At 53.3% G+C, this 20,232-nt stretch overlaps 5 protein-coding genes across 5 annotated transcripts; 3 read left to right on the top strand and 2 right to left on the bottom strand.

Annotated features, from left to right (window-relative positions):
- Positions 1-70: 70 nt before the first annotated feature.
- BBA_02867 (3,4-dihydroxy-2-butanone 4-phosphate synthase) lies at positions 71-843 on the bottom strand (the record flags this gene model as incomplete). Its single annotated transcript, XM_008597964.1, has 2 exons — positions 71-705; positions 780-843. The coding sequence occupies 2 exons, from the start codon at positions 841-843 to the stop codon at positions 71-73; spliced, it is 699 nt and encodes a 232-aa protein (XP_008596186.1).
- Positions 844-2,557: 1,714 nt separating this feature from the next.
- On the top strand, positions 2,558-3,451 carry BBA_02866 (3-demethylubiquinone-9 3-O-methyltransferase; the record flags this gene model as incomplete). The annotated part of the gene is made up of 1 exon (XM_008597963.1): positions 2,558-3,451. The coding sequence occupies one exon, from the start codon at positions 2,558-2,560 to the stop codon at positions 3,449-3,451; it is 894 nt and encodes a 297-aa protein (XP_008596185.1).
- A 1,447-nt stretch (positions 3,452-4,898) lies between these two features.
- On the top strand, positions 4,899-6,899 carry BBA_02865 (serine carboxypeptidase; the record flags this gene model as incomplete). The annotated part of the gene is made up of 1 exon (XM_008597962.1): positions 4,899-6,899. One exon carries the CDS (start codon positions 4,899-4,901, stop codon positions 6,897-6,899), a length of 2,001 nt encoding a protein of 666 aa, XP_008596184.1.
- Positions 6,900-8,395: 1,496 nt separating this feature from the next.
- Positions 8,396-11,719, top strand: BBA_02864 (heavy metal translocating P-type ATPase; the record flags this gene model as incomplete). Its single annotated transcript, XM_008597961.1, has 1 exon — positions 8,396-11,719. One exon carries the CDS (start codon positions 8,396-8,398, stop codon positions 11,717-11,719), a length of 3,324 nt encoding a protein of 1,107 aa, XP_008596183.1.
- Positions 11,720-13,857: 2,138 nt separating this feature from the next.
- BBA_02863 (cyclin domain-containing protein) lies at positions 13,858-15,030 on the bottom strand (the record flags this gene model as incomplete). Its single annotated transcript, XM_008597960.1, has 1 exon — positions 13,858-15,030. The coding sequence occupies one exon, from the start codon at positions 15,028-15,030 to the stop codon at positions 13,858-13,860; it is 1,173 nt and encodes a 390-aa protein (XP_008596182.1).
- Positions 15,031-20,232: the final 5,202 nt, after the last annotated feature.

Here is a 20,232-nt window from a genome sequence, read left to right as displayed (position 1 = left end):
CCTCTATCCGTAATATGTAACCGCATGTCTACCGTAGCCTTTGTGTGATCCAGTCCACTGAGCATTGAGCTCAGGTTGAACCGTTGCTGGGCAGCTTGCCCTCGGTCTTTTCGACGTGAGTTATAAGGTCGGCAATGGTGCAGACCTTGATGTTCCACTTGCGGGCGAAGCGGATACAGCCTTCGCCCGTCATCATCTTGGCGCCGGGCAGAATGGCCTGGCCGGGCACTTCCTCGGTATCATCAACGATTTCGCAAATGGCAGCGACGGGCTCTTTGCCGGCAAGACGGCAGAATTCCGTAGCGGCCTCGGTGTGGCCGTTGCGGGCGCGGACGCCGCCGGAGACGGAGCGCAGCGGGAGGACGTGGCCCGGACGGCGCAGGTTGGCGGGTGTGGACTTTGGGTCGGCGAGGGTGCGGCAGGAGAGGGCGCGATCGTGTGCGCTGATGCCGGTGGTGGTGAGGGGGTGTTCGGCGTCGACGGAGACGGTGTAGGCGGTACCGCGAGGGTCCTGGGTGTTGGCGACCATGGGCGGAAGGTCGAGGGCAGCGGCGCGGTCGGAGGGCATGGGCACGCAGATGTAGCCAGAGGAATGACGGATCATCCAACCCATCTGTTCGGTAGTGACGTCCTGAGCGGCGATAATCAGGTCGCCCTCGTTTTCGCGGCCAGGGTCGTCGAGGACGAGGAGGAATTCGCCATTGCCTGCGCCGCGGGTAAAGTCAGTACGGAAGTGGGATGAGGGGTATCACATGTCTGCGGAGAGTGTTTAAACGTACGGAAAGCCTCGATGCACGAGGGAATGCTGTCGAATTGGTCAGAGGGGATATTCGGAGACGGCATGATGGGTGACGGCTTTAGTCTAGACGACGGTTTTTTTGGCAGATGGTGGAGGAGAGGAGCAGCGAGATGTTGGTCGGCCCGTGGAGAAGATGTGGTCGGCGATTTGGGGTAGTAAAGCGTAGGGTAATAACTAGTGGTCAGACCCCGTTTTTGAAAGTCGGACGTTTTGGGTCGTGGTTTGCGTGGATTATGCGATTTGGCCGTGTTTTTTTCCTCTTATTCTCTCGTCTTCCCCCACTTTCGTAAAGTAAGAATATTTGGAGAGGTTGGAAAAAAAAGGTGTAAGCGGTGCTCGCGCGGGTTGTGTGTTGGGCAACGGGATGGTAGAGACGAAAAGTCAAGGAAGGGTATCGAGAGTCGAAGAGAGAGGTTGAGGAAATCAAAGACAAGTGTAAAAGCGAACGGAGTCGCAAAGGCTTATAGGTTGGCCGGATCGGAGCAAGTGAGGACCCTTGAGGCAAGACGTGGCGCTCGGCTTTGTCAATGACTCGGCCCCTCCGGCGACGGCGACGGCCTGGTACCGAAAGCTGTTTTTGGTCTTTTTTTCTGGCCTGCGCGGCGTGCGCTAGAAGCCAATCGAAGTTTGGCACATGCCAGGCCAACATTTTGAGGGTGTGTCGAGGTGTTTGATGGCCGTGCTAGTTTGTTTGATAGATACCAGGAGATGGGAACTGGGACAATACATTATGATGTCGCATGCACGACCATGTTTTTTCCTGACGGGCCGGCTGTGTTGGTCAAGCCAGGTAGGCACAGTCACTGTGTAACTACATATGTTGTACCCCAAGGTACGCACATGCAACAAGTCCACGAATTTGAGCAATAAACAGGCAACAGGCAATTTACATTTTGCTTCCAATCTTTCAGCATTCATAATGGAAGGGTTTGAATATAGTTATGCATTTGCACCATTGTTGACACAGCATTGCAAATGCCCAGGGCTTGGTAATACAATGTCAGCAGACAGCTTCGCATGTACGGATACCTCCGTGGTAACTAAGTAATACAGTGGGGCCAAGGTATCTCAGAACAAAACACCACCAAATGCCCATGTTGCTGGCTCAGAATTAGCCTAGGTACCTACTAATACCTAATAGAGGCAATGCAACACCAACCGCCGGCTCCCAACTGTCCCAGCCAGTCCAGCCGAGACGGACCCAGTCCAAAAAAGTTGCCGCGGCCCGCGCCTTGGACCAGTGTCAATCATCTCATCATGCCTTTCCTACCTACCTGCTCGGCCGTCCGACCTCGCTCCTCGATGCTATCAATTCGATCTGATTTGCTGGCCTTTTCCTGCGCTTCCTTGCTGAATCGTATGTTTTCATGCGAGGAAACAGCCAATTCAGTAGCAGCTGCCCCAGTTGTTGATGAACTCGCCAGTTCGACGGAGTCGCCGGCAATTGGCACTGGTCGGCTTTAATATAAGCAAAAGAGACTCTGTAAATATTGGCATCAATTTCCCATCCAAACAAGACTAAAAGTTACTTGAACAGTGTATCGCCGTATCGCCATCTACCCTTCATGGCACCCGGCCCGGCCACCTATTGAGCCATGCGGAGCTCTCCCGCTATTGTGGAGACAGCCCAATCAAACAAAGCTGGTCCGATTCGCCATGCTTTTACCACAACCATCAGCCTTGCACATCCACGACCTACGCGCTTCTCTCCATCACCGATTTCTCTTGCTCACTTGATTGTGTGAAGCTCACAGCGCCATGACGCGCGCACCTCTACGTCGGCCGGCCGCGTGCCTCGGACGATGCTTAAGCACGACCACCCGATCACGGCTCCAAAACGCCTCGATACAACTGCCATCAACCGCAGCCTCACAACGCCTCGCCGTCGCACCCATGCAGCAGCGACGATGCCACAGCGACTTTTCCTCAGTCAATCCTAGCGAGGTGGAGCACTTTACCGCTCTCGCCGCTGACTGGTGGTCGCCGCACGGCTCCTCGCGGCTGCTGCACCTGATGAACCCGCTCCGTCACGACTTTATCCGCGCCTGCCTGGCCAGCACCGACGAGCTGCCGCCCACCAAGCTGCGATACCTCGACATTGGCTGCGGCGGCGGCATCTTTGCAGAGAGCGCCGCCCGCCTGCCCACAACGGCGCACGTCACGGCCATTGACCCGACACCGTCGGTCCTGGCCGTTGCCAAGGCCCACGCCAAGCGCGATCCGGCTCTGCGCGGCAAGCTCGACTATCAGCTGACATCGATTGAGAATCTCGCCGTTCCTGAGCAGCCGTATGATATCGTGTCGCTGTTTGAGGTGATTGAGCACATTGATGATCCCGGCGCGTTCCTCGACCGCGTGCGGCCGTTTGTACGGCCGGGGGGCTGGCTGGTCATGAGCACCATTGCACGGACATGGATGAGCTGGTTTACGACAAATCTCGTTGCCGAGGATCTTCTGCGCATCGTGCCCCGGGGTACGCACGACTGGAACAAATACATCAACGACGACGAGCTGCGTGGCTTCTTTGCGGGCAAAGGCTGGAACAGCCCCAAGATCCTGGGCGTGGTCTACATGCCTGGCTTGGGGTGGAAAGAGGTGCGAGGCAGCGAAAAGGTGGGCAATTACTTTTTCGCCGTGAGGCGAGACGAGTAATGGGGATTGCGGCTGGCGAATACGGCTGCCCAAGAGGATGCAGGATGACACACAACCTGATAAGTAGGTGTCTCTCCTGTACATATCAACCGGACATATGTACAATATGTATCAACAGTGCGGACAAGAAACATGGCGCGCTACTAAAAACCTTCTTCGCATTCCACTTAATTATTCGCTGCAATTGGCGTTGGACGCTCGGCTGGACAAGTATCAATGCCGATCCCCCTTTCCCCTCTTTTGAGTTCTGGGGAAAAATTTAACACGTCAATGGCTGGCACGACTGCGGACACACAAGGCCAATTTTTATCGCAAGAGCCCGAAGCTTTGGCTACATGCCATTTGTGGCGTTAATAGAGTTGTCCATGGAGGAGTTAACGGAGACAACATGGCGAGGCTGAGCGCATTGTGTGCGCGTGGTGCAGGGGGTACTTGGCAAGCCGGCTCGTGCATGAAACTCAGACAAGAGGATCAGTGAGTTGGTGAGGTGATCACTGCCGTGCTCGGGTAGGCTTCAGACAAGTGGCAGCTGAGACGGGTCGCGCTTCGCACAAGGGTGTGACCGAGAATCTGGAGAAAATACTTCTGGATTCTCCGAGGTTGACGGACTAGAGGATAAGGAGGAATATGATGCGCAAATGAGGGCGAGCAGGCAATAAAGCGCCATTTATATATTTTCACCTGCGTCTACTGAGTTGCGTACCTGGACAATACCACGGTATCTGATGAACGGATATGCTGCGGATCGATGGGACCTACCGGAGCCGCTAAAAAATAGTCTCACACTCCCCCGCGGTGTCAGCATGTGCCGGGCCGCCAGCGCCATTTGCACGAGTCACCAGCAAGGGGGGCAGCAAAAAAGAAAGAAAAAGGCCGACTCTTTAGATGAGAGTAGTAAGAATTCTAATAAATGGATAAGACGAATCACGAGCATGCAAGACAAAATGATGGTCAGAATTAGTGTAGCGGGCATCTGTTTTTGTCAGCCAATTCATTGATCACAGCAGTGTCGGTTGGCGAAGGAAACAACAGGCAGGCACAGCAAGCCACACACGACACAAAGCTCTGCCACCACCACCCACCTGCATCCCAGAGGCTTCGTCAGCTCCCAGCAACCCTGCCTCTTCCATTTTTCCTCCCCTTCATTTGCAGCACCGATACATTCGCTTTCCTCGCTTCAATTCATCCACAAATTGACCTCATTTCTTCCTTGTCGGGCCAAAGTTTTCTTGTGCTCTTCTGTCGCTTCTGTTCGCCAGCGATGACGCTCGCTTGATCAATCATTTCACCTGTGGCCGCGCTGGGCTTTGGCTAGCTTCGACGCAATCACGCGTGGCAACTTGCCTGCCGCCCGTACCGGCAACACAGTTCTCCTCTTGGGCAGCATTGTCAAGCTACTTGCTGAACCCAATCGACTTTTTGCTTATCCACGCTCGCTTTGCCTGCCATGTTAGCCCTGCTCTCGAGGCTGTTGCTTCTTGCCGCCGCCGCTAGCGCCCAGTTTGTCGACCAAGAGTATCACAGCCGCAACTTCACCATTGTCAAGTCACCCGGCAGCAGCAACGTCACCGTCGCATACAAGGAGCCAAATGGCGCTTGCAAGACGGCCTTTTCCTCTCAGCAACAGTACACGGGCTGGGTCAGCGTCCCCGGCGACTACCCCACCAACCTCTTCTTTTGGTTTGTCGAGGCCCGTCAAAAGACGGACAAGCTCACCATATGGCTCAATGGAGGTCCAGGATCCAGCTCCATGTACGGCTTCTTCACAGGCAATGGGCCATGTGCTATTGTCGAAAAGGGTCTCAACACATACGAGACTGTTGCCAGGGACTGGGGCTGGGACCGCGGCTCCAACATGATCTTCATCGACCAGCCCAACCAAGTTGGCTTCTCTTACGATGTTCCCTCTGATGGCACAATGCTGTTTCCTAATAACACTGTAAACATTCCGCCAAACGCTACTTCAAGTACCAAAAACCCCTGGGCCGTTGCCAACGGCACATTTGCCTCGATGAACTCACAATACACGGCCAACACGACTGAGAAGGCTGCTTTTGCGGTTTGGCACATGCTCCAGGGATTCCTTGGCACTTTTCCCCAATACTTGCCACCAGCACCTCAACCTGTGTCCATTAACCTGTTTGCGGAAAGCTATGGTGGTCGCTACGGCCCCATATTTGCCGATATCTGGGAACAGCAGAACCAACTTCGCCGGGTTACGCCTGCAAGAACAAATTCAACGCGCCAGGTACAGCTCACCTCTCTTGGCATCGTCAACGGCTGCGTTGATCAAGAGATCCAGCAAGCTCTTTCTCCCAAATTCGCTACCACCAACACATATGGCTTCAAGGCCTACAGCGATGAGGAGGCCAAGTTTTACACGGACAAGTTCACCGCCGCTGGCGGATGCGCCGAGAGGCTCAGACGATGCGCCAACCTTGTCGAAACTTTTGACGCCAACGGCACCGGCACTACGAATGGTGTCAATCAGGCTTGCCAAAGAGCCAATAGTGTATGCACCGACGTCGACAGGCCATATTTCGCTGCTGGAAGAAGTCCTTATGACCTCTCTGCGCCAATCACAGACCCTTTTCCGCCATATAGCTTCGTCGATTACCTGAACCAAGACTCTGTGCTTTCCGCCATTGGCTCGCCGGTCAACTATAGCATGAATAGCAACGCAGTCTGGTTTGCTTTTGACGCAACTGGCGACCTCTCTAGAGGCCAGATTATACCGCGACTAGCTAAGCTTCTCAACCAAGGCGTCCGTATCGGCTTCATATATGGCGACAGAGACTACATCTGCCACTGGTTTGGTGGCGAGGCCATCTCGCTGCAAGTCGCCAAAGAAGCTGGCGGTCAATACCTCACCCAATTTCCGGCAGCAGGCTACTCGCCCATTATTGTCAACAGTGAGTATATTGGCGGCGATGTGCGCCAATTCGGCAACCTATCGTTTAGTCGTGTCTTCCAATCCGGACACTCTGTGGCGTCATATCAACCTGAGACGGCGTTTCAAATCTTTTCTCGCCTCACGACTGGCACCTCAGTCTCAACTGGGCAGTCCATCGACCTGAGCACGTATAGCACGTCTGGCTCAGCCAACTCAACTGCCACAGGCAAGCTGCCCAAAATGAAGGATACTGTCTGCTATATACGCGCATTTCGAGAAACATGCGACGAGGACGCGCAACAGTTGGCTGCCAGCGGTGACGGAGTCGTCATCAATGGTGTCCTTTATAGTTCTTCTGCAGATTGGTCACTCATGACCAAGACGTCAACCCCGACCAAGGTTGTCACCACGAAGACATCGAGCGCGACCCTAACCGGTGCGTACACGGCGACGGATACGCCAAGGAATGCGGCTGCAAGAGCAAGGCCATCATCAGCATTTAATATTGCTGCGCTACTCGGCGCGGCATTGTTGCCAGTGATGGACTGGATCTAAAATGGGAAATATCTGCACAGGTTGATTTTTGGTGGCGGACTAATCTAATTCTATACGCGGAGAAACTTACCCCAACTTTTGTGTAGACCTTGTACATACATGCATTCATCTGATTGGAAGGATGGGCCGGGACACAAGACGGCTAGCTACAGGGCATAGATATGTGCACATGTAGCAATGATGATAGAAATAAATGTTGTTCTCTTTATCGATGGTGTGTTCCTGGTGACAGTATTGCTAAGTCGGGGCCAACTTGCTGATACCACTTTACTTTTGTCAAACGTTGTGCTTTGACATGGTCTGGTTGTGCCAGCGCAACGTCGTGGTAGACGCTCGGATGACGTTGAACCAGCTCCCCAAATGGTACAGATTACTAGATACCAGTAACTAACCAGCGTGGGAGCCCAGGTTGTGTAGCGTTGGTACGGGAAGCAGGTGCCGACGCTGACAGGCCACGTGATCTGGGGTAGAGCTGGTCTGGAAGATGCAACTAGAATATGCAAGAATCGCGTGGTTTTGGCTTCTTTTTCCTTTCTTCCCTTTTCCATGGCTGCATCATTTCATTCACTTTGCATGTTTTGTAATACAATATGCAAGTTCAATCCTACGCACAAATCTCGCACATGGATCAGCCACCGGCTCCACATACCCGTTCGTATGGTGCATAATGGGGGCTTCCTTTTTTTAGGGTGCTTGGCTCCTTTTTTACATAAGATGGTTGGATGGCTTGCAGTGCTTGCTTATTATACGGATAACTGCTAGTTCAACTTATAATACGTGTCACCACACACACACCACCCCACATGTTGCTGCCCGAACTCGGGAACGCGCCCACAGAAATCTCGCACTTTGCCAAAAGGACTAGATCGGACCAGTTGCCTCTGCCACCCAGATCTACCAAGATGATGCATGTACCGGCCTCGATGTTGCGGTGCAACAAAAGCTGCCCGCCACGACCCAGGAACGAATTGTAGAATATGCTTAAACGCCACAAATTATGCATTTAATTTTATTATATACATTAAATAATGCATTTCTCTCCGACATGTCGCCGCCGCCCGCCTGCAGAAAGGGCTCGGTGCCCAAGGTACTTTGAGATATTTGTGCGGGTTTTAGCGCCGGTTTTTTTTTGTCATCGACCGCCATATTAACGCACCCAAGCATTTACCACCTACTAAAGTCTACAAGTCAATTGCTAATTAATATAAAGCTCTGACATGGCAGCTACGTCCCACGGTCTCTAGTATCATTGTTCGACCTTCATACCGTGTCTCCTTCCAAACAAACTGCCAGGCTGCTCATCACCCCTTGACAACGGCGGCGCCCCCACGGTAACCAAGTTCTCGAAAAATCTCTTGTTTACACGTTACATTCCAACAAGTGGCAGCAACAAGACATCGCTAGTTTAGCCCGTACGATCCCAAACGGCCTCTGTGCCTCACCCCCCTGGCAAACACTTGCACACCCGGTAGCAAACGCGGAGCACCAGTTCAAACATGACGCCCAACGTGACGCCGTCCCAGACGGCCTTGACGTCTTACCTGCTGGGCAACCTGCATTGCCCGTCGTGCGTCGCCGCGATCCGCAGCCTGCTGGCCGACACCTATGGCGATAAGATTAAATGGGTGTCGCCGAACCTCGTCACCTCGGTCGTAACGGTCGAGCACCTGGCCACCATACCCGGCATGGTGCAGAGCATGGCCAAGACCCTGGAAGACGGCGGCTTCGAAGTCTGCGCCGTCGACTCGTCCGTCGATAGCACCGAGGACAGCGTCACCATTGTTGATCACGGCGACGGTAAACTCATCGCCCCTCAGCAAGACAGCGCGCTTAATGTCTTTTCATGGCTCTGGAAGTCCCGGTCCTCCCCATCGGTAGAGGCGGCCCGCGCCGCCCATCTCAAGAATTGCGAGGTCTGCCGGCGCGGCGAAGACCACGACGATGCTCCTTCAAGACGGACGTCGATATCACCCCGCACGGCGGTGACTCCCGCTTTGCCGGCTGCCCTCGCCGGCGTTGTCGTCGCCGGCTCGGACGGCGCGGAGTCGTCGGCCGGACCATGGCGTGCGACCCTTTCCATCGGCGGCATGACGTGCGCCGTCTGCACAAACACAATCACTAGCGAGATGGAGAAGCGGCCGTGGGTGTCGAGGGTCGTTGTCAACCTCGTGGGAAACAGCGCCGTCGTCGATTTTCTCGAGCCGGACCGCGAGCAGGACATTGTCGAGGGCATCCAGGACCTGGGCTACGACGCCACGCTCGACAAGGTGCAGGATCTCGGTCGGGAAGGCAGCGCAGCGACGGACGGCGCGCGCGAGGTCGAGATCAAGATTGACGGCATCTTTTGCCCCCGCTGCCCTGACAGAGTCTACGCGACGATGAAGAGCTTCGGCACCAAGCACGTCGACGTTCTTAAGAAGCCGACCATTAACCGTCCATTCCTCAAAGTCCGCTACACACCAGCGTCTCCTACCTTTACCATTCGCCATATTCTCAAGGCCATCGAGGCGACCGACCCGTCGCTGCAAGCCTCCATCTATCACCCCCCTACACTGGAGGAGCGGTCCAGGGCTATTCGTGCAAAGCACCAGCGCGCTCTGCTTTGGCGCTTGATTCTGGCTCTCGTTCTTGCCGTGCCGACCCTCGTCTTTGGCATCATCTACATGAGTCTCGTGCCCGACTCAAATCCGACCAAGCACTTCCTGATGAAGCCGTGGGTCTCGGGCCTCAGCCGTCTGGAAATCATACTCTTTGCGCTCTCGACGCCCGTCTACTTTTTCGGCGCCGACATTTTCCACACGCGCGCCATGAAAGAAGTCTGGACCATGTGGCGGAGCGGTAGCCGCACGCCGCTCGCGCAGCGTTTCTACAAGTTTGGCAGCATGAACTTACTCATCTCGCTCGGCACCACGATTGCCTACTTTTCCTCGATTGCGCAGATGATTGCGGCGGCCGTCAATCATGACGTCGACGTGCCCGCGGACCGCTTCTACTTTGACTCGGTCGTCTTTTTGACGCTGTTTCTGCTCGCGGGCCGGCTGATTGAGGCGTACAGCAAGTCAAAGACGGGCAGCGCGGTCGAAGCCCTGGCGAAGCTGCGTCCCTCGACGGCGCTACTCGTCGAGGAGAGGGCGGGCGGCGCCACGATGACGACGACGATTCCCCTGGACCAGCTGGAGCATGGCGACATCATTCGAGTCCCGCACGGCGCTTCACCTGCCGCCGATGGCATCATTCTGACTGGCGAGAGCAACTTTGACGAGTCTAGTCTTACTGGTGAATCACGCCCGATCAAAAAGAACAAAGGTGACGAGGTCTATGCCGGCACTGTGAACAAGGGGGCCGCGGTTACAATTCGTGCCACAGGCACGTCCGGGAAGTCGATGCTGGACCAGATTGTCGATGTCGTACGTGAAGGTCAGACGAAGCGCGCGCCCGTCGAGCAAATCGCCGACCTCATGACATCGTACTTTGTGCCCGTTGTCACGCTCATTGCCGTCGTAACCTGGGCCGTCTGGATGATTCTGGTGCAGACTGGCAAGGTCTCGGGCGAGGAGACGAATACGCCGAGCGGACGTATTGCGTTTGCGTTTCAGTTTGCTATCGCCGTCTTTGTCGTGGCCTGCCCTTGTGGCCTGGGTCTCGCCGCGCCCACGGCGATTTTCGTCGGTGGCGGCATCGCCGCTAACCACGGCATCCTCGTCAAGGGCGGCGGCGAAGCGTTTGAAAAGGCGAGCCGGATCGACTGCGTCGTCTTTGACAAGACGGGCACGCTGACGGTCGGTGGCGAGCCCCAGATTACCGACTCGGCGATGCTGCCCGACGGCGCGGTCGACGTGCCCGAGTCCACCATCCTCTCGGGCCTCAAGGCCATTGAGCAGAACAGCACGCACCCCATTGCGAAAGCCATTGTGGCGTTTTGCGGCGCCGAGCGATCCGCCGCAAACCTCGATGACGTGGAGGAGGTCCCCGGAAAGGGCATGAAGGCGGCGTTTCGGGATGAGTCGCTCAGCATCGCCGTCGGCAACGAGGCTCTCATACGCGACCTCGACGTGGCCGTGTCGGACCGCACCCGCGCCACGCTCAACACATGGAAGACGGAGGCCAAGTCGGTCGCGCTCGTCGCCGTCCAAAAGGAAGACACGGCGGCGTGGCGCCTCGCCGCGATCCTCGCCGTGTCGGACCCCATCCGCGCCGAGACGGTGCCAGTCGTCCGGGCCCTGCAACAGCGTGGCACCCAGGTCTGGATGCTCTCTGGCGACAATTTGACCACGGCGCGCGCCGTCGCCCACCTCATCGGCATCCCCGCCGACCGCGTCCTCGCCGAAGTGCTACCGTCGGAAAAGGCGGACCGCGTGCGCTATCTCCAAGCCACGGCCGGGGGAGGGTCAAGCGGCAGCGGCCGGGCTATGGTGGCCATGGTCGGAGACGGCATCAATGACTCGCCCGCGCTGACGACGGCCGACATTGGCATCGCCATTGGCTCCGGCAGCGACGTGGCGATCTCCAGCGCCGACTTTGTGCTCGCGAGCTCGCAGCTCACCGCCGTCCTTGTCCTCTTGGACCTCTCCAGGGTCGTCTTTCGCCGCATCAAGATGAATTTTGGCTGGGCGCTCGTCTACAACATGGTGGCGCTGCCGATTGCGGCGGGCTGTCTGTATGCGGTCAAGACGAGCAGCGGCGCGCACGTCAAGCTGGATCCCGTCTGGGCGAGCCTGGCCATGGCGCTGTCGAGTTTGTCGGTCGTGCTGAGCAGTTTGAGCCTCCGCAGCGGAATCCCGTTTGTGGGGTTTCGCGCAAAGAGGGTGGTTGTTGAGTAAGGTAGTCAAAGGAGGAGGGGAGTTTGTTTGCTGTTGTTGGTGGGTTGTACAAGAACGGAAATAGAATTTGTTGGGATAAGACATGATGGGAATGGTCATGAGAGAATTGGTTCAAGCACAAGTAGCGCTGCATAGCTATGCATTTATGAGTTATGAATTTGATTTTTTTCCAGCCGAGTTATTTAATATGTAGCTACGTGTGAACAAGCCCGAGGTTTTCGTTGTATATATACATGGCGTACGAAGACTGAGCATCATATCGCAAGCTACAAAGTACAACTACAAGATTTGTCCCACCTCTGATAAAACTGTAGTAATAAACAATATTCCGAAGCCGGATACAATCTCATACCCAGTCGGAGCTCTAAATGCTCAGCTTGCACGCCAAAAAAAATCGTGACATGTACACGCTGCGACAAGGTACCCAGCCAGACCCGGGGGAAAACCCCCCACCCCCACCCCCCTGCTTCTTCCTGCCCATCGCTAGCTCCACGCCCCCCACCCCCACCCTTCTTTCCTTTCGACGATGGTATTATATACAAGTAGTTGGTTGCAATGTAAGTAAAAGAGTTAGACAAAGGGGAGGGGGGGGGGGGATGCAAAGCAGAAGCTTGTTTGCCAGTTGACGTAGGCGCAAGAAAAAAAAAAAGGCATGTGGACAAACGCTTTGTGCTAGGTGTCTTTTTTCCCTGCTAACCTTACCCAAAAAACTTTCCGAATAGCAGGCATCAGCTGGGCCCTTTTACTCGCTAGCCTGCGTCGCACGTGCTCGACCTCCTGGCCATGGTGTGCAGCACGCGCCAACCCATCTTTGTAACTGCCTCTCTTCTTCGCAGGCGAGCTATATGGCTTCTTTGGACCTTATCTACCCTCTTTTGCCGTACAAAAAAAAAAAAAAAAAAAAAAAAACAAGGAAGCTACAAGTTTAGTTATATTTTGTTACCGCGGCAGCAGAAAGCTTCATATGGTGGCCGTTTATCATGTTTTTTGAACTGGGTCGTCGTATCGCACTTTGTTAGTAAATGTGTAAAGAAGTTCGCCTTTTTCATGTGCATAAAGAAGAAAAGAAAGCAAAAAGTCCTTGTGGGCTACTTTATTTTTCAATGAGAAACGTGTGATTCGATTCCCATTCTCCCATCTTTTCAACAATTCACATGTCTTTCTTTTACTCTTTTACTGGACACAGTGCAACGTTGAATCAAGTAATTGTTTCCCCCCACACACGGCTCACCACCCACCCAACTTACACAGCCCGTATCGTGGGGGCGGGCGATGTGACCGTGTCTTGCGCACACCCGTTGCTTACGACGTGAGTAGACCTCTTGATCATTTCTATTGCATGTGTAAAGTTGCTTAGCACAATGTGCTTCCAGTGGAGGGGTAAAATGACAGAAGCGGGGGATGTGACCGTTGCATGCCGCAGTCAGTGCTACGCTCATTCGCCTGCTTCGTACGGTTCAGCGCAATTAATGAGACGGCAAGGTGAAGATCAGTCACCCAAAAGATACGAATCATGTGAGGGAAAAGTAGCGCGAGGCCATTATTGAGAGAATCTCATGATAGAGATGAAGAGAACTATGAAATCAACCCGAATCCCTCCTCCCAAAAGGTTGTTTCCTGTCCCCAAGACATAGGAAAAGTATTTGTGCTTGCCATACATTTCCGCCAACATGTGCCATCGAGGCCGTAAGTCGTCAGATGCCGCGGCAAGGGCGGCGCCAATGCAAATTTAGATAATGCTATAAAATTCGCCAAACTCCAGTCTGAAATTCCCTTTCCAAAAGATGTTGATGAAATCCAACCACGTGTTGATTTCGTATGCTTGTAAAACAAAATAGGAGATGCGCAAAACAAAGTCCGGGATGTTCTTGTTCTTGTCAAGGGTGTAATTATGCACGAGTGGATATATGAGATATGCAGACGCCTGTGCACGGGCGCATTAAGTGAATCGAAGAAAGAAGCTCTCGGCAAAGGTTGAGTCGTCGATGGGGTCAAGGAACAAGTAAAAGCAATGAGAACCAGTCTTAAAGCTCGCTGAAAAAAAAAAAAGAAAATCCGAAAAGAAAACGCCTTGTTTGTTGCGTGATCGGCAAGTGTGGCTGTCGCCCATGGGCCGGAAGCTGCCACGTCTTATTTGCTCATCGCACGGCCACTGTGCCACCAAGCAAACGGCTCCACATGCCGCGGCGAAGACGCTTCTTGCCGGCGCCGTCTTGAATCTGCTGATAATGGTCATTGGTCATGTCGTGAAGATGCAGTCGGCTGGGTGTCGGCTTGAGAGTGCGGGTCGAAGCGGTAATGGCGTCCTTGTCCATGGACAACTCGACCGGGGAGTCGTACAGGCTGTCGTGGAGAGGTGCCTGGTATACAAAGGGATCCGTCTCAGACTCAAGAGGTGTGGTGGAGCGCGAGTGTTGTCTGCTCGAAGCAGAGGCGACCGACGAGGCATAGGAGCTTGCGGAGCTGCTGTATGTGAGGCCGGGAGGCGTGATGGAACCAGCACGGGCAGCGGCCAGACGGCTGTCAGGGCTAGCATGGCGGGATCGAGACTGGCCACGGGATGAATGCGGGCTGGGGTAGCGAGCGGCGGCAGAGGCGGCGGCGGCGGCGGCGGCGGCATAGAGTTCCTGTTGGCGACGCTTCTCTTCACGGTGGCGCATGCGCTTGGCGTGGGCGTGGGCAATCTTATGGCGGTAAGGCTCGAGGAAGAAGTCGAGCTCTCGGTAAAGGTCATGCTCGACAATACGAAGATCCCACTCAAGAAGGAAAAGAAGCTGTTTTTCCATCAGGTTGACCTCGTGGCTGTTGAAGCCAAAAACATAAGCGTGGTTCTTAATGCGGGTGTAGTTGGCCCAGTGCTTATTCTTGGGAGACGAGTCGTTGAGATACTTGGCGGCGAGAATGAGCGCAGCGAGAAAGATGCGGTGGGTGGTGCATCGAAGGCCGCGAGCCATGGGCTGGAGCTTGGACTTTAGGCGGGTGAGATAGACGAGCGTGGACATGAGAGTCGGAACCTGGACGTTGGAGGACGTTACGAGTTGGGTGATAAACTCCTCGACAGTGGGAAGGCCGCCATCGGCAGGCTGAATAGAAACAGACTCGGGGCTTTCGGGCGGAGTGGGATGACCATAATGCTGCGCGCTGGTGTCTTGTTGCGTAGGCATGCGTGTAGAGTCGCAGGAGATGACGTTGTGGGCGGCGTGGGCGAGGTACGAGACCATTTCGCGGCTGACTGGTTGGTAGATGAATTGCTCGAGAGCATGCTTGTTGAGCTCATCGACGGTGAGCATTCTTGGTGATGAAGAGGCCATGATGTGTGGTTGTGAGAAAGGTGGTTGAGTGTGCATATAGAAAACAGAAACCAATGGCTGGGGTCACCCTTGTGAGTGGTGGTTAAAGAGAGTGAATGAGGTGACGACCAGGCAACCTATTGGATGTACAAGGATAGGTTGACGGCGAAATCTGGAGAGAGCGGCCTCAAAGGTTGATATAAGTAATACGGCTTGTAAGAACAAGGAACGTATCAAGTATATGAAGCAGGGAAGGAGACCTGAAGAAGGGAGAGGGTTGATAGGCGGATCGAAAGGGAAGAAGGAGATGACACTCTGGGGGAGAGGTGAATTAAAAGTCAGAAAAGAGGTGAAGAGCCGGATAGAGGTAAAAAAGGGAGAACGATATGGGGTCCGAAAGCAAGACAAGAATGAAGCGGGAACGAGTTTAGAGGAGGAGCATGTGGACAGGGACTCGAGACCAGAAAGCAGAGAGGGCGAGACAATGGAGCAGGGCTGTTTCCGTCTTTGGAGCTCTGTTCTTGTTGCAGGATGGTTTGGATTTGGTTTGGCGGGCGCAGCAGTGCAAGGAGTGTGATGGTAGCCTGTAAATACCTAGGCTATAGGTAGCGGTGGCCCGGTGGATTGGCGGTGGGATGGCGGTGGGATAGTGAGTGGGCTAGCGGACGGTTTTAGCGATCAAAGTGCCTGAAAAGGCTGGACAGGTGGTGGGTTCCAGGGGGTGGGGTTGTCCTGACAAGGGACGCTGATGCAACGCCGAGGGAGGGGGCGTGGCTGTTCTCAAGGGTGGCGTCAGCGGGTGACGTTCTTGGCAAAAAAGAAAAAGGACCCAGGTACAGATCCACGAGGTCACTCGCCCTTGCAGTGTGCCTGATTCGGGCTTCGTTCAAGAGGTACACGCAAGTTGACCTAGTCTTGCACACAATGCGCAAGTCGCATCCGAGTTCTGCGGGGACGATGAGCCTACCGGGCTGGCCGACAAGGATTCGGACGGACAAGGTGGCGTTGAGCCCAAGTTAAGGTTTGCAGTAGCAAAGCGCCAATCAATGACTTGGCCGGATGTGCCAACAAGTATCGTTGCTGAATCGTCGACTGAAGATGCTTGGTTGCAACGGAGAATAGAATCCGCAAGGCAGAGCAGTCAATTGTAATGAACAAGGTCGAGAATAGATTCGCAGAACAGAATCGTCCGTTTGAATATCGCAATGCAGTCGAATCCGCAAAAGCAAGTCGATCCACCCTCAGGCGAGAATGGTGGTGTACCGTATCGGTGGTGTTGGCGGTGATGGTGTTGTGCTAGTGGTGCAAGGGCGAAAAAGCAAAGGTTTGAGCGATCCGAGGGTACTGTGGCTGCAGTCTCCTTTTCTTGCGCAATTGGCGAGGTGAAGAATCAAGAAATTGATTAACTTTTGTCAGAGTTCTCGATTGGTTTCTTTGTTGGCAAAATATCAAAGAAGTTAATGCAAAGAGCAGCAGCCAAAAGACAGCGTCTTGTTCTCGAGATCGGTTTGAAGTGAATCAAGTATCGGGATCGTCTTTCAAGCCTGTGGGGAAGCGTTGGCTCGCCAAGTATCCGTAGTCAGGGTCGGCTTGCGTAATTGCTTTTCTTATCCTTTCAGCTTTCCTTTTCTTCCGTAGGAACGACTCGGAGGACGGCAACTAAAGAAGACCAAGAAACAGTCAAGAGGTCCAAGCAACAAACCGGCGCCGTCTGCTTTTTGGCCAAAGATGGAGGTTCGAAAGATTGACAAAAAGAATGTCAAGTATTTTGCTTCCTTTTTCCGTTGGAAAAGGAGATGATGAAAAACGAAAAGAGACGAATGGTTCACGTTGTGATATATATAACAGCCGTGAAGCTGCAATGTCAAACGACAGACCACGACCAATAATGCAAACGCTCGACGAGGGAGGTTGGGTGGACTGATTGATGGGCAAAAGCCGTCAGCTGGCGCGGAGGAGAATATTGGGCGATAGTGGCTGTAAAGCCTGTAGCGCTAAGCTTTTTGGCGGATATAACAGTAGAAGGAGATGCCCTGTAATTTGCCGATTTGTCCTGTGCCTTGTCTGCAGAGATGCCCTGTATTGTCTCAAAGAATTAGCGGCCGAGCGCTGGAATGTGGCTGCCAATGACGGGCTGGGCCACTTTTGCTGGAATGCTGTCAAAATTGGGGGCGCCGCACTCACACGCTTCTTTCTATCTATTTCTTGAACAATGCAGACTTGTAAAACAAAAAGGTCGGGACCCTTGCCAGCAAGGGAAAATACCAGATATGCAGGATGGAAATTGGAAATTGGAAATTGGCCAGCAATTTGCGGTTCGTCTGTATCTCAAATACAGAATGGCAATGTATCAGATCAAGTCGTTTCCGCACAGCAGTTTTTGTCTGTAAACAAAGCTATCGCAGCTTATTCTTGTTCTTTCTCTTCTTTCCTGACGGTTTAGGAAAAGAAAAAAGAAGGGAAAGACGAGGAATTTCGACAAGAAAATCGTCAAGCCGCAAGGGAGTGGAAAAATTGCTACCAGGCAACTCGAACCGGATTTTTCCACACAAGGGAGAAATAAGGCGACACTGAAGCAAAAAAGGGAGCGCGTATTAAACAGTAAATGAACCAAAGCGAATATCGACAACAAAGAAAAAGGGCAGAAACAATAGTGAAGAAGAAGAAGAAGAAGAAAGGTATATCATTCAAGGGAGATGGGCAGAACAAGAATCAATCTATCGAAAGTGGACTTGGGCTCCCCCATATATTCAGCAGTCTTGCCCACGACGCTGCTTGCGTGCAGGGGACCAAAATAGAAATTAATTTACGTCCATCAAAAGGTTGTTTACGCCTGATGATAGACTGGACGACCACGCAGGGGCAATACAAGAGATTCACGACAGCCAGCCAGTCCCAGCTCGGCGCGTAAATCTCGTGCCACCCCCGTGTGGTAAGTATCGGCGGATACCACGCCACCAGTGCAAGGCGCATCCTGAATCAACAGAGCTGTACCAAGTACGTACGGAGGTAAATGTTTTTTTACTAATCCGTACCCTGGGCCATGCATCGTCAGTAAACGCTTTCCTGGCCAGTCAAACGGCCTGCGGCGCACTGTCGTCCATACCGTGGCCCCCCTTCTCTGCAGCCCTTCCCAGATGGCGGGCTCCGTATTGAGGTATTGTAGATGCCTGTAGTTTGGTCATGGTTCAACTCCCGCCACTTGTTACAGATTTCAAAGGTGGTGTTCTTGATTTTGAATCAAGACGCTAGCATCGTCGGGTTGAAGAGGCAGGGCAGATTCCCGTGCTAAAAACTGGCGAGATGGCCTCTGCCAAACAAACCGCTTCAGTCGCCCGTCGTATGAATGAATACAAGCCGAAAAACCCAATGGGTGGTCAGGCAGGCCGGCCGGGGGCCGGTTCCATGCGCGGCCCAAAGAAATCTTGTATGTACCGAGGCGCTCTGCGGTGGAACCGGGGTTGGGGCTCTGCATTCCTGTCTCGCCTCCGCCAACGATGCCTCGAGTATTACAGTTGTCTTGAGAACAGATATTGAGATGGACAGGCTGCATTTCTTCTCTTCCTCGGTAGTTGTTACCTATTCATTGCTTCTGCATTGTCGCAATGCTATTCTCGCCTCCAGAAAAACAGCCCGCAAGCCCGAATCTCAGACTCGCATCGCCGCCCGCTCTCGAGATCACCCTCCCCCCCCCCCCTCCCCGGTCAGGCCGTTGCACTAGCACGCTCTCAGGAAGCGGCAGTAGCTTCATCTTGACTGGTTCTCGAGTGCTCTCCCCTGTTAGCTTCGATCCGAACTCCCGGCTGTTCCAGCCTCGCGATTGGTCCAGTCGCAGTGTTCATCCCTGCTTCCCGCACATAACGCCAGGCATCTTGAAACATGCACCTCGGCGGGCCAAACGGGGGGGCGGACCACAGGCTCTGCTGCTGCGCTGCTGCTCTAAATAAATGATTAAAGCAACTCGCTTCTATTTCCCCAACCACACACATTGTAGTGAACTTGTATTTTTTTTCGATTCCGTCTGAGCTATTTACTGGTGCTACTGTCCCGTCCAGTGGATGCGCAGGCTGTCTCGCTCGCTCGCTCAGGAGGCATCAACAATACGAAACACACAGCACTGCAATCTAAAAGGAACGTTTTGCATGTTGCAGGCCTAGGCCAAGCAAGGCTCTTCTGCTTCAGTAAGCGCCGTGACACACACACACACACATACATGTTCTGCAAAAGATTACTCTAGATTCCCGAGTGGGCTCTTTGATGCCCAAGCACATTTTGCACGCTCGTTACACTCACAGATGATGACTGATTAGCTCACATGACAGTCATTGTGCACCCGTGATCTTTGGTTCAGGCGTTGTTGTGCTTTGCTTGACTGCCAAAAGAATGAGAATGTTTTTTTTTTTGATCGTCAGACTAATCCCATCACAGTATCACATCAGAGTAAATTCGTGCAGCGTTGGATCTAAGCCTCCTTTTGCTGTTTTGCTTTTTTTTCGATGCATGAACCTGACACGAGCGCATTCATCATGATTTTTTTTTTAGCTTTGCGTGAATGATGATCAATCTGATTCTTGTTAGCGTGCTCAATGGCATTTCACCAACTCGAACTCTTGTAAATTAACAATGATAATGCATCAATAATACATGATTAACATCAGCCAAGACGGTCCGCTCCCTGTACAACGGTACGCTAGCGCCCGTGTCTGTGCCAAATCATTTGACACGGCAACCGCATCTATTTAGTGGACAATCATTCATTCGTCCGAGTTCATCTTGTCTTCTTTTAGGTGAATGGTGATGCTCGGGCCTTTTTTTTTCCTCTTGCAATGTTGTCTAGTTGTCTAGTCAATGGAGCAGGAATGAGTCTGCTCCCACCTGTATTTGTCGCTGTCAGGACACCGTCAAGAACCCCATCCATTAGTTAGTACTATTTATTACCAGGCCGACCGATATCCACGACTAGCGATTCGCCCAAAGTTTGAAACTTGCTTCAAACGGTTCACTATAGCATAAAGGAGGGGGTAAAGTAGTAGTTGCGCAGCCTAGGAAATGATTTTTTTTTTTTTTGCAAAGGCTCTCAAAGCTCTCTGACCAGATTCCATCACCTCTATCCGACAACAGTCCTTGTAATTTTGCCCATGGGTGTTGCAAAAGAGGCCGCCGCACCAGTCAGTAACTTGAGGTGAGCTCATGTCGCCGCATTTGGCCGCGTCAAGGACCCTC

Source organism: Beauveria bassiana (genome assembly GCF_000280675.1).
Source record: "Beauveria bassiana ARSEF 2860 unplaced genomic scaffold BBA_S00006, whole genome shotgun sequence".
NCBI lineage: Eukaryota > Fungi > Ascomycota > Sordariomycetes > Hypocreales > Cordycipitaceae > Beauveria > Beauveria bassiana.
This window is presented reverse-complemented; position numbering and strand designations above follow the sequence as displayed.